This window comes from Corvus hawaiiensis, chromosome 1 (assembly GCF_020740725.1).
Source record: "Corvus hawaiiensis isolate bCorHaw1 chromosome 1, bCorHaw1.pri.cur, whole genome shotgun sequence".
Lineage (NCBI taxonomy): Eukaryota > Metazoa > Chordata > Aves > Passeriformes > Corvidae > Corvus > Corvus hawaiiensis.
Genome location: NC_063213.1, coordinates 44,768,847 through 44,782,844, shown reverse-complemented (window position 1 = coordinate 44,782,844; position 13,998 = coordinate 44,768,847). Strand labels below are relative to the sequence as shown.

General features: G+C 36.4%; 1 protein-coding gene across 5 annotated transcripts in view; it reads right to left on the bottom strand.

Moving 5' to 3' along the window:
• ANKRD28 (ankyrin repeat domain 28) overlaps positions 1 to 13,998 on the bottom strand; it is a 119,060-nt gene that overhangs the window by 31,399 nt on the left and 73,663 nt on the right. For all 5 annotated transcript variants that reach the window (XR_007203338.1, XM_048302481.1, XM_048302471.1 and 2 more), the window contains 5 exons: positions 10,948 to 11,018; positions 7,890 to 8,090; positions 7,153 to 7,240; positions 3,877 to 4,019; positions 2,601 to 2,813 (listed from right to left, as the gene is read on the bottom strand). Coding sequence is in view for 4 of the 5 variants with exons in the window: in XM_048302481.1 (XP_048158438.1) it covers positions 2,601 to 2,813; positions 3,877 to 4,019; positions 7,153 to 7,240; positions 7,890 to 8,090; positions 10,948 to 11,018 (716 nt within the window). In the remaining variant the exon portion in view is untranslated. The remainder of the gene's footprint in view (positions 1 to 2,600; positions 2,814 to 3,876; positions 4,020 to 7,152; positions 7,241 to 7,889; positions 8,091 to 10,947; positions 11,019 to 13,998) is intronic.

Below are 13,998 nucleotides of genomic sequence, written 5' to 3'. Positions count from 1 at the left end.
AAATATTTAGTAAGAACACCCTAATTCCATCTCATTTTAAATCCACAATTCATTCTTAGTTACACAACATATTCTATTTTTTTTTAGGAATTGCTCTTCTGATTAAATCCAAGATTTATCTTTATAGGCCTTTCCAGGGAAGCAGAAGTTGACTTGGAAATTGTTTTCTTTTGCCTCAGTTCTTGCACTTTTCCACAGTGCAAGTGCTAAGTTTTCACATGCAAAGTAAGGCTGTTCACGCCTTCAGGTGCAAATTTACAGGCCAAATTCAGTCATACTGGTATAAAACCACAGAAATACTACTAACAGAATTACAACACCTTGATGAAGAAACAGGAGATAAATGCTGTTTTCAAGCTATAATTGCTTAAAATGCCTACACAGCCCTACTTGCTTAATTTTGCACTTAAGAATTTTGATGTGTACAAAATTAACACATTTTAATTACGACCAACCTATAGCTAAAGCTCGTAAATGCTGTTTCTGAAATGGAGCCCTGCCCACTTCTTTCTTCCACATCAGAAATATTCACAAAGTCACGAACCCTTGCAGCCCCGCATTTAGAAAAACAGTAATTCTTGGCTTGTTAATATTTGTCATAGCATCATAGAACGGATGGGACCTTAAAGATCATCTGGTTCCAACCCCGCTAGCATGGGCAGGGACACCTTCCACTAGACTAAGTAGCTCTAAGCCCCATCCAACCTGGCATTGAACACCTCCAGGGCTGGGGCATCCACAGCTCCTCTGGGCAACCTGTTCCAGTGCCTCACCACCCTTACAGTAAAGAATTTCTTCTTAATATCTAATCTAAACCTACCCTCAAAGTCTGAAGCAATTTCCCCTTGTCCTGTAACTCCATGCCCTTGCACAAAGCCCCTCTCCAGCTCTCTTGTAGGCCCCCTTCAGGTACTAGAAAGCGCTATAAGCTCTCCTTTGTTCTTATTTGTGTGAGTAACACACAAATATAATCATTAGTATATTTAACATTGTGGGATTATTTTCATGGCAGACCACACTTTACTGAAAAAATGATGTTTCAAGAATGTAGGACAAAAGTCAGCCAGCCCTGCAACATTGAACACTCAGCCATATGCAGCGTGGGACATTATGCAGAGCAGAAAGCTGGCAACAAAAATAAATGGACTGTGACCTGGATATTTTAGGACAAGTTGGCAATAAACCCTGTAACACAGCTCCTTACTTCTGCAGGGCACTTTGGTGATGAATTTTTCCACAACTGAGTTATGAACATTTTCATTAAATGAGCTGCATGTCTAAATATATGTTACAGTGAGCAGGGACATACATTTAGGATTTTTCCACATCAAAGAGCTTATTTTTAAACTACTCCCAAATTTTCAGTTGGCTCTGAGTTTTGTACTAACAATAGATACAAAATTGTATTTTGGAATTAGTTAGCCGAAAATCAGCATGAATCACTGTAAAAATCACTGCTTTCATGAAGTGAACCACAAATCCCAAGATTTTTAAAAGAAATTTTATTATTATGTTATTCTAACATTCACCTCCTGCACAGATTGTGCTGAAATTCAAGCATAAATCTATTAAGCAGATTTTTTTCCCCATTTTTTTTCTCAAGAAATTAAACAACAGATAATTCTCTTCATACTACATGTGGGTGACAGTTCACGCAACCAGGCATTTTGCCATAAGGAACACTTGGACTATTCATTCCATATACCCATTTCCCACTTCCCTCAGCCTAAAACCTGCCAAGACACCAGATACTGCCACTAAATATTTCTGAACACAGTTAAGTTTTCATTACTAGAGTAAAAACCAACATAATACAAAACAGAAGGTCTTACATCTCTCTTACACATCTCAAGACCTTACCCTACACACTGGAGAAGACAACAGAAGATATGGTTTCCTTTGAAACTCGCTTGTTTTAAATTCTACCTACAATAAGGCTGGATTCTAAGGAACGTTCTGCAGTCAAAGACTTGTGACCAAGTAAGAGATGTGAAAGAGATGTGACTTTGCTCACACAATTTTGCTGGAGTAATTAGAACACCAGCTGTTTCAGACTTTCCATCTACTTCCCAAGGCCTGATCTACTTATACTTGTATTTTTAATACACCCTTCCCCAATCTCCCTAATTAGATTCTAAGATCTAACATTATCATCTCTTCAACTGCTCCAGCAATTAGCCAGTTCATACACATTTCCCTGAAATAGCCTTGATTTGATTCATGTTTTTTATTTATAAGAAAAACATGTACTTTTGCATTTTTTTAAACTATTTGCTCTTACTTATATGGCTAGACTATTAGGGAAAACAAATCATACAGAACTCTGACATTTAAATGTAATCGAGATTGACCAGACAGTACTGTCATTCTCCTTCATCCTTTTGGGCTATATAATACATCCCATTGAGGTTTCCAGATTCAGATCAAGTTTCTTGAAGCAACATACTGGCTCATTTTCACTGTAGTACTTTTCATATAAATACTCCATCTATCAGTGGGAACCACTCCATGTTATCAAAACAAGTATTTTTGAAAAAATTACCTCTGATAAAGATGTACAGCACTTTTAAGCGTGAATGGATGGCTTTGGATACACCTACCTTTATATTTACATCTGCTCCATTGCAGACCAAAAGCTCTAAACACAATGCTCCATGTGTCGACGCAGCAGCAAAGTGCAAAGGTGTAAACCCCTTCTCATTCACTTGATTTACATTAGCACCACAGTCTATGAGTTCATTCACTACAACATCTTGCCCATTGTAACAAGCTACATGGAGAGGAGTATTTCCATAGGCATTTGGCTCGTTCATCTGTAAGAGAAAAAACCCCCAAGATTAGTTAGTAGGCTAAAAGCTGTACTTAATGCAGCATTTAATTCTAACAAAGGAAAAAATTGCATGTCATGAGATTAAGTTTTGGAACTCTTCAGAACCACAAATTAAAAGCAAGTTCTGGATATAGCATTTTGATTGAGATCTGTGTCCTGGGGAAGAGTATGATTGCTTTACAAGCGAGCCAACCTCCTCCAATTGTCTCCACACCAGCTTCCTGTATGCAGCTTAAGAGAACACACACATGCCAAAAATATCAACTGTGGCAATTTGCACAGATGCTACAAAGCATAGCACAGACCTCTATAAAACAGCATTGCAAGTTTTCATTAAAAACAGAGGTCAAAGAGGCTTTGTGTGTGTGCATATAGAAACAGAATTTCTTGTTGTACACAACATGACACTGAATTCTGATCTACTTCTCAATACAGAGCTTGAGCTGCAATCTCCAGCCTCGCAAGACTAAGATGGTGACTCACAATGTAGATTTCTTACACAGTTTCACAGTTCACTGTTAACACGCTTTCTGCAGGAAGGTACTGTAGAACCTTTTAATTTATTTTACATTTCAATATTAATATGGCCTCACTGTTGTATTGAAGTTTCTCACAATTTTTAGTATTTTCTAACATTTATGTCATGTAGAAAGTCAGTACCATCTGTATTTTACCAACTAAAGCAAAAGCACTGGATTTCCTGCACTTCAAATATGATTGTGTGGCAAAGCTAGGATCGGAATTCCTATTTCCTGACTTCCAGTCCAATGCATTAAGAGCAAGAAATATCAAATAAACAAAAAGCCCTATTAAGTACACACTTATTTTCAAATTATTGTGCAAAATCTGCAAAGCTCTTAAGGAGGTTTTCTCTTAATGGAGAAATGAGGGTTTATAAAAGAAAAAGTAGTATTTCCAGAGATCTTCATTCGCATACTTTCACTATATCATAACCCGTCCCTAAATAAACAGTGTGCTACAGTACTAACAAGAGCATTTCAAACAATTCAAAAAATTATTTCCCATTTTGTTTTATTTTTCCTTACATCAACTCCAAGATCCAGAAGATATTTGACTACACTAATCATTCCACTAGATGCTGCAGCATGTAAGGGTGTATATGATTTCTTGTCTTTGCATGTCACTTCAGCTGTATGGGTCACGAGTAATTTCACAACTTCAATATGACCTAAAATAATAAAGAAAAATAAAATGAAGCATCATTTTTTATTAACCAGCACAGGTTTGCAAACTTAGTAATTCTAAAATTGTTATAACATATCAAGACATTATTCCTTTGGACCTTAATGTGAAAAACAAAGAATTGTTCCTGTTTCCTAATCCCATAATAAACTATAAAAGCAACACAAAGTAATCATCTCCACACACCACACCCAATCATAGCATTTACATTGCAAAAATAAATTTGTATACTCAAAACACAGTCTTGTCCTCTGCTTACACAGAAGGGGTTTTTTTTAAGACTTGAGAACTAAAGAGGCAAAGTAACTTTGCCATTATTAAATATTTACTGCAAATTTACATTAACAACTTGAGAGACAATATGACTGTCAATCTTCCACCATCACCCCAATTCCAAACATGCCCATTAGGATTTTTAAATCTTAGGCAGAAACTTTGAAAAACAGATGCAAATACAAAAAGAAGAAAATACTCTACTACTACATAAAAATATATCCCTCCAGTCCAACTTCCTTTACCCATAAAACATTTAAAATGTTAAGCCACATCATACAGGATTTAGTAAAGCTCTATTTTAAAGACTGACTCAGATGGTCTTTGAGGAGCTGCAGCCTTTTAAAAGCATCAGCTGCTCTCCTAAGACAATGGAAGGAGAGTAAGAGTCGAGTTGGGATCATGAGGAAGGAGTGACGTGGGGAAGTTCCAGGCAGAAAAGAGGAAGAGAGGGCAGGGAGCCCACCCTCAGGTGGTGGGCAGTAGCTCTCACTGCCAGCTTTGGGCCAGGGACCCCAACACCAACACCCATCACTGCTGCAAAGGGCAATGAGCTTTCCCCCTCCATGCCCACATGCTCCTCCTCTGCTTGTAGGCACTTGTGACACTGCCTGCGAAGAAGCCAAGAAAATTGGGTAACCAAATATCTGTCATTCTTGCTCCGTAGTTAATTTAACTGCCACGTCATCACTGAAAACACATGGACAGTCATGACAAAGTCTGCAGAATAAAGAAATATGTGAGTTTAACAGACCACAATACACTTGGTGCTTTACCTCTGTAACTGACCCATACAGACACATGGGGCCTCTTTATTTTACCTTTCTAGTGACACCCTTTCCTTAGTTAAAGAAGTGATGAGGGGCACAGTGAATACTTATGTTTATACTTATCCAGTCAGACATCTAAGTAGAAAGTATCAAATCCAGCTTTCAGTTTAAGTGCTTCACAAAGAGCGTGGGTCTTTGCTTTTTAAGCAGTTAAGAGAATTTGCAAAAGTTTGAATATAAAGTGCCTACCCAAAGGAATATAGACAAAGCTATTTTATAAACATGCAGACACTGTGATAGTTATTTTATGCTGCATACCCAACAGCACACAAAATACCATTTCACCTAGCTATACCAACAAAAATCATAAGACTTTACCAGTGCAATGTGAAGTGCTGCAATAATATTTCACTTAATTACCTCAGTACAGTAGGAAAGAAGGGAAAGAGAAATGCAAACATGATACTCATCTTCTGACCCAAATACAATGGGGATCAGAATGAAAACAAGCCCTACATGAGAGACAGAAGTACAAAAAATATTGAAAGCAGTGACAGGAATAGAGACAGTGAAGAGAACAGTGGCAGAAAAAAGTTTAAAGAGAAGATAAAAAACAAAAAAACCCACCCTGACCTGCATTGAAAAGGCAAGCAGCAATCAGTGGAAGACTCTCAGAGAGAAGAGCAAGGTACTTGACGTGAGAAGTGCTGCAGAGACATCCCAGTGCACCAATGAGGGCAACACCAGCACACAGGAATGTAAGTCCATTTGAGTCACAGCTTTGCAGCTGGACAGCAATGGAGCCGGGTGAAAAGCAGGAAGGAAGCGAAAACAATGGATATAACCCTAGAAAGTTATTTATAGTAGAGTGACAAAAAGCATAACTTTTTTATTTTATGATCAGTTTTACATGGTGGAAAGCTTTTAAGGTGTTCTCCAAACAACTGGAGCAATGTACAATGGCTCTAAATTGTGAGAGAGAATGTAATTTTTTTTTTTTTTTTACTTTGATTGAAGACTTTCAAAAGCTTTTTCTTCTCTGTTGTCTATAAGGATATTTAGGTAGATCAACATCAGTTAAATTACATTTTTCGTGCCCATAGACTGTTCATTAAGAGAGTTTCCTGTCAATGGCCTACAAAACAGCACTGATTAAAATTGGAATAAATGTAGCTTATCTGAAAAACTGAAGACTTTTCTCTCATCAAGGTATGCACAAGCCAGAAGGTGTCTCTGGCCTCTCATTGACACTTGTCAGTTTGCTGACATTTCATGCACCAATTTCATTCAACAAAATTTTGCAAATAACCACCTTCAGTAAGGTGGCTGGACAGATTGTCACAGACATTGCTTTGCAGATGTAAGTACATTAAAAAACACTAATGCAAAATATTGCAAAGAACATTAGATCAATAATGAAGATTGTTCTTTAACTTCTGAGGTTTCAAGCACTGGTATCGGTACCTGAAGTGCAATCTCATCCAGCTTCAAATATTAAATTAAGAACATTATGCTGTGATGATCACTTCATAATTCAATGGCACATTCAATTCTTTTCAAGTCTGATAAAAGGCAAGGAAGAACATTACTCTGACAGTATTGCCAGGGCATTGATCAAGACCATAAGAACAATAATTATCCTGTCCTGGACTAAGAATGGCAAGGCAAGAATTTGTCATTTCAGAGATGAAATATTCTTTGAAAATACAATCCCTGAGGATGCTGTAACGATCCTCTGTTTCAGGTGCCCCTTGTATTAACTGCTTACTTTTTGTTTAGCATTACTGCAAAATTCTTCCACCTGTGACTAGACTTGCTGACTGAAGAACATAGTTCCTCCTTTCTGAAGAATAAAACTACTTACCTTACTTTTCTTTTTCCAACAAATTGATTTTCCTCACCACAAAATACACATTTACAAGACAATTTGAACTATACTATTGATTTTTTTTGGCAGACACAGATAACCTAAATGCTTACAATGCAAATATTTTTCCTAGAAATATGTAAAACCACAAAACATGAGATGATTTTTCTTTATTACTACAGTATTAATCAACTGAAATATGTACATACCCATATATGCTGCCCAATGTATAGCTCGTCTGTCTTTCTTGTCAAATGCATTAATATTGGCCCCTCTAGACAACAGTAAGCTGACCATCTGAGATAAAGAAGAGAAATCTTCTATTCATAATGGAAAACTTTGCTTCAACCGAGAAAACCATAAAAGAAAACAAAAATTTATGCCTTTTCAGAGCATTTAAATGTGCTGGGTTTTGAATATTCTGTACGTTTGAAAAAAATGGCTGTCACAATGAAGTGACTGTAAGGAACACAAAACTTGATGTCAACAAAAACACTTCTCAGCTAAATATGGCAAAGCCATGACATCTTTCAAATCTTCATGTTATTACTAAGGGACTACTGAGTCAGAGCTTAATACATATATTTCCTCCAAACTTCAGTGACAACATATTCTCTATGTTCACTATTTACTGAACAGAAAAATATCCTGTTTTTTCCATTCTAAATTTAGCTGTTACTAATTTAATTCCACTTAACTTGACAAATTTGCTTCTGTCGTAAGAAAAGTGAATACTGTAATAAACTTCCAATTAAATGAAGTAACATTTATTTTCCACAACCTTTCTGCACAGAAATGAATACAAAAAACAAATTCAAATACAAAATAGGCATTGGGGTTTTCTGAGGGAATTGGGGAGAAATGGTTTTAAACTCAAAAATGAAACATCAGAAATGTGAGGGACAGAATGATGAGTGGAAAACAAGTTAAGAAAATTAACTTTTACCTCAACGTGTCCACTGAAGGCTGCATGATGCAATGCAGTTCTGCCTGCTCGATCAGACACATTTACATTGCTTAGGAGAGGCACCAAAGCTTCAGCACACTTCACAGCTTTGTTTGCAGCTGCTATATGGAGGGGTGTCTGCCAGTTTTTATCACGAGCATTGACATCTGCTGAATGCTTTAACAACACCTGAACAGCATCCTGAAAGCATTTACAAAAAAACCAAGCCACTTAGTAAAGATCTCAAATGACAGCCTTGGATTTAAGGACAGTACAGTGGAAAACAACTCTTTACAATTTGTTCATTTGCAAACATAATCTTTGGGACACTTTGGGATTTGTACTTCATCATAAATCCAGACTTGGGGATGTTCTCAAGGACATGACTGATTTAACCAAACCAACCATTTCCAGGTCTTTAATCTAGTTCCTTAAGCCACATGGAAAATTGTTTTGTCATCACAACTGATTTCCAAAGTTTAATTAACCACCCTAGGATTTCTTCCATTAGTAGATTCCCTAGCCAAGGATTAGTGAAGTACTATGAACTTATAATGAATTTTCATCTATCTGCCAAGCAAAATTTTTCAACTGACCAAGTCTACAAATGGCAAAACTCAAGATGATTAAATGCACGTTTAGAGAACCACAGATAAAACAGTGCACGGTCACAAGAAGTTTCAACATACACTGTTGCAAAACTCATGAAAACCGTTTCAAAATATTCCACTGAACTCCATCTCTCAAATGATTATTCATTTCCTTTTGTTACAAGCTGTGAAAATCTGACAAATAAGACTGTAATTCTTACAGCAAGATAAACAAATCCCATTAAAATATGCGCACGCAATTGGAATGCATAAAAAAATAAACGTGTTGGTAGTATCAACATGATGATAAATATTGCATTTTGCATCAGCTGTGTGACCTTCCCACGATTCACTAATTGCTTTTGGCGACTGCCAACTCAGTCACTGAGCATACAAATAATTGATTACCACTTTGAACTTAAAACATGTTACCACAAGTTGTTACTAGAGCTTTTGAATTACACTGTGGTACAATAGTAAAGTACTATTCTCAGCTGTGAGCAGAATGCTAACTCAGTATTGATCCTATTTATATTATAATAAATCGTATTTAAAATGTTTAAATTTCTTGTACTTTCCATAAAAAATTACATAGGAACAAACACAAAAGTGAAAATACTGCATCACAGGCTTGTAATTGAATAAGAAAATTGAATAGGTCTTCTTCTCTCTGAGAAACTGAAGTAGATTTAGTACTTTAAAAAACTAATTATATTTTAACTCTTGTATTTTTAACCCAAATAGTAAGAAATATCATATCAGAACAAGGAAATTTTAGAACAGCTATTACCATTTTGCAGAAGGAAGCACCATAACATTAGTATAAAAATAATGAATCTCATTTTTATGTGCGTATGCATTAATGAATTTCATGACTGAATCTACTTAGGGTTTGGTTTTTTTTTTAATTTGCAACAGGCACACACAAATAAAAATGTGACTGTCTTGACATGAAGCTGCCTGAACTTGTGCAGCGGACAGTTAAATCCATAACTCCAGCTATTTTTTAAGTTTCAGTGTCCTTGTTTAATTGCAGCTGTCCTTACTTCAAGAGTCCAGAAGTTTTAATGAAATCATTATCAAGTATTTTTATTACAGCTTTTTATCCAGTGCCCCAAACCCATATAGGTCTGTCAGCTAGAATACAGTGCTTACACATATCAACCATGTATATGGGCTCCCACGATTCACTGTGTTTATAAATAGAGAATTCTGACAAGCGTCTACCAAACATCTGACTGGTTTACTTGTCTTGTTTGCCTTTGATTAATATTTTGTTTAAAATCTTCCATATTTAAAAATAACTATGGCCGTGGCTGAATTTCTTGAAGTTATCATTTAAACCCAGTTTGTTTGCAGCACTCCTCTGCCTCTGCAAGCATTACTGATGTGGAGAGCTTTTATTGTTCCTCAGCTCTGAAGAACGCAGCATTTGGTGCTTCGGTCAGCTCCCAAAGGAACAGCCTAAAAATATCCCAAGAACAAACAGCATTTGGGAATAAGGCGCCCTTGAAGATTCATTTTCAAATGCTGTTTTTTTGAATAACATGATCTCTACATAACTTTGCTATTAATGCTAGTGACAAAATACTGCAATTTATCCAGGGAATTCAAAAGCAAAAACTGAAACAAGGCTTATTTAGACAGCTCATGGATCAAATGCTTGAAGCTCAATGCTTGTCAAAACTAAAATATTCAATTCTATCTTCCCAAACAAAAATTTACTAATAAAAAACCTTTATTTGAGACGTACTGAAATGAGCATCAATTTGATTCAGGATCTCAAAGGAGATGGTTTTGCATAAACTCTTCCACATAACAAGCTCAGCATTTCTCTGTTTGTTTTGATCTTCTACAGGCATTTAAATTTTTTATTAGGACAACCACCACAGAGAAACAATAACAAAGTGATTTCTTGCATTATTATATTCTCACTACTGTATAACTGGAAGACTTCGAGAAACAGTCTACATTCCACTTAAAATTTTTAAAGTGATATTCAATACTATTAATTAATCACTTTTTTAAAAAGACACTGGCAAGCCTTTATAGAACCTTTTATTTCTTCAATGCCTGAACAGATAAGCATGTAAAAAAATAAAGAAATGCAAAGAACATGCTGTAAAAGTTGTTCTGAATCTTAATTCATCTGTACTTCTCTCCTGCTGAGCCATTCTGGTTACCCTAGGAGAAGTAAACTGGACTTGAGGACGCTGCACGCAGAGTCCTCTGCTGGGGTAGTCACAGAGAGCAAAGCTGAGAACTCAAAGTTTATAGCTGTCCTCCTTTCTTAGTGCTCAAGCAAGAGATATACATATATATATACCCTCAACAGGCCAAACCGCTGCAAAAATGTTCTGCAATTCCGAACATTTGGAGTAGCTTCACATTTTAAATAATGAACAGTGGGCAGAAGGTAATTTGAGATGTCTTGTTTTAACACAAAGTAGTCAAAAAGAGCAACATACCTCACTACAAGATGCTACAGCTCTATGTAAAGGAGTCAACCATTTGCTGTCTTTGGCATTAACTCTAGCTCCTGTAACAAAAAATAAAAATAACAGAAATTTAAAATATATTTACAAATTGACTGAAATATTTTCAAGAACAGAGATAGAACTACTGGAAATTACTTATTCTAGGCATTTCTTTGCATTTTTCATGCAAAAAAATGAAAAGGAATCTTTTCTCCAGCTGAAGTCAACTCTTTGAGGAAATACTTTTAAGACTGCACCAATAATACTCTTCCACATCAAAATATACTTTTACACTAGGTCATCCTCTATAATCTTTTGCACTTCCAAAGCCACATAAAAGGCTGCTGTGTAAGAAAGACGAATTCCTTGCCTTCATACAGCAATAAAAATCTCATAGTTTCCCACTATACTTGAAATTCTCCATTAAAATATAGAAAGACGCTGCATTTACTCCCCATGCCTCCAGTTGCCTTGTGGTTGCCATATCTGATGGACAGGTATATAGAATGAGGATGATTCTTCTACTGGGACTTAGTCTGGGAACAAATCTTCACTACTCTAGCAGGTCACCAAGCCCCACCCCCGCCAGGACCTCCTGGTCCTCCCTTCATGACAGCCACACCTCTCTACTTCTGAAAGCACACTCAAGGAACAGCTGTCCCTGTCCCCAGGAAATAAAGCTGCACAAACATCTCTAAGGGACACAAGCCTGGGTTTGGATTTTAATTTTTTCCTTAACGATAAAAGGAAAGAAGGGTTTGGGAACTTCTTTCCCCTGAAGGAAGCAGCTGAACTACATTTTAACTTCCAGTGAACTCCAACAAACAAGAAAACTTAATGATTAAGGTTAATAACTTAATCTCTTACTGATACACACACATATATAACCTCGTAGGATGTTTATACCCTGATTGGAAATTTATCCATCTTTATTTTGAAACTTCTGAGATTTTACAGGGATAGCTTAGACAAAATCTTACATTCTTGGAAATACTGTTGGAAAGAACAGTAACATTAATGCTGATTAACTGCTCAGGCTAAACATAATACTGGTATGTCAGAACCCACTGCAGTTTTTTCTATGCAAAGAACAGAAAAGGCTGGAAGGCCAGTAAGAAACAAGATGCCAAAAGCTTGGCAGGTCAAGTCAGGATACTCAACTGAGAAACAGGGTATTTTGATCCAAGGCCTGCACCCACAAAGAAGTCTCTCCCAGTCCACCTGATCAAGAAACATTGCATTGTGTACAAAATCATGGTTGTATATACTAAGCAAACCAAATATCTGAAGTCAATTCTCTTGAGTTCTGAATCAATCAATGCCTTTCAGTCACAAGAACAGAACACGGAAGCTGATGCAGGATCCAAATTTACAGTTTCATCCAGGTCTTCCAGGCACTGGACAGAGACTGAGGTCTAACTGCTGGCTGCAATTTCAGGGATTTCCATCTTTCCTTATCTGAATTTCAGAATAGGATGTCATCCTATTTTCCTAAGTGCAAAAGTTTTTGAAAAATAAGGCTAATAAATAGGGAAGAAAGTCCAAGTCCACTTGAAGAAAACCCCTGTAATCTAAAAGAAATTTAAGAGATACTGCAAGTATCTGTTTTTGTCAAACATCCTAAGGACCCAGTGGTGCATTGCACCACATCATGTGCCATAGTGTACTGTACTATATCAAGTCTTGCACAGAACTCCAGCAAAGAAAGAATTTGAGTATTCTAAAAGTCACTAGAAATCCTTCCCAAAAGACAGTAAGTGATGAATGACATCACAAATATAATGAAGTAATGATTGGTAAGTGAGAATGTAATCAATATATTTCAAAAGTATCTGTAATTCTTGATTATATTCCAGGTAATTGTTGGCCACATCTTGTTTTTAGCAGATGAGAAAAGCAAGAGCCAAAATCATACTCCAAGCTCCACCTGACTTCACATCTAGCCAACAAACAAGGAATAAAGACTTTCATAGTCTGATTTCTATCTCTTACTCTAGGACACAAATGTCTTTAAAGCATTTGAAAGAACCTGAGTGAGTTAGAAAGTCATTAATTACCATCCCGATTTTCCTGAGGAAAATGCATTTGCAAGACTTGGGGTCAGGTCAGAACCATCCAGGTAATGAAGCCCAAGACAGGAAAGGAAACGTGCCCACCAGAAGTGGAGAAATGCACATTTCCACTCCAAAACAGCAGCAGTTACCTAAGCTCTAGCTCTAAGTGAAAATGTGCTTAGAGGCCAAGCAGTGTTTCTGTGTTAAGATTTTACTGACATTTCTGGTACTTTTGACACGGCCTAAAAACTATACCAGAAGAGAGAAGAAATAAATATGAAAAGATACTATACAAAAGGCTTTCACAATGATAAGTTAACCACACTTGCTAAGACTAAAAGAAAAGAGTATGTGAAAGTAAGAAAGAAAATCAGCATTAGCCAGAGAAATGTCTAAGGAAATTTGAAGTGATATCTAAAAGGAATATGGTCCTCTCAAAAGAACAAAAATAACAGCAATATATGCCCCCCATTCCATAAGTCACCTTCCACTCAAAGAAACAAGGAAGCCTAGGTCTAGCACACTAAAACAGTGTCATGTACAGATACTAAATTAAGTTAACTTTTCAAATACACAAAGAATTGTAGATTCTCAGACACGGGAAAAGCCAAAGTTGACTTTTGATAACAAATCTGAATCTCCGATGGACTTACTTAAGAAAGAACCACCAAGCTTGTTTTTTCCTTCCACAACAAAAACTGTTAAAAAAGTTGCAAATTTTCTATATTGAAAGACAAAGTTTTTAAGCAATAATCAGAATAAATGTACTAACAAAAACACATATGCATTTTTAATGTGGGAATTGGGCGATCTACAGCTCTAGAGATATTAAACAAAATAACATTTTTAAATTAATAGAGAGATACTTTGCCCTTAAATTTCTCCAAGAAGCCATGCTGCCAAGAATCATTTAAATTTCATAAAGGAGCTTCTCCAAACAGCCTTGCATCTGAGGACATAATTCTCCTCTCGGCTGCTCTTCACTGCC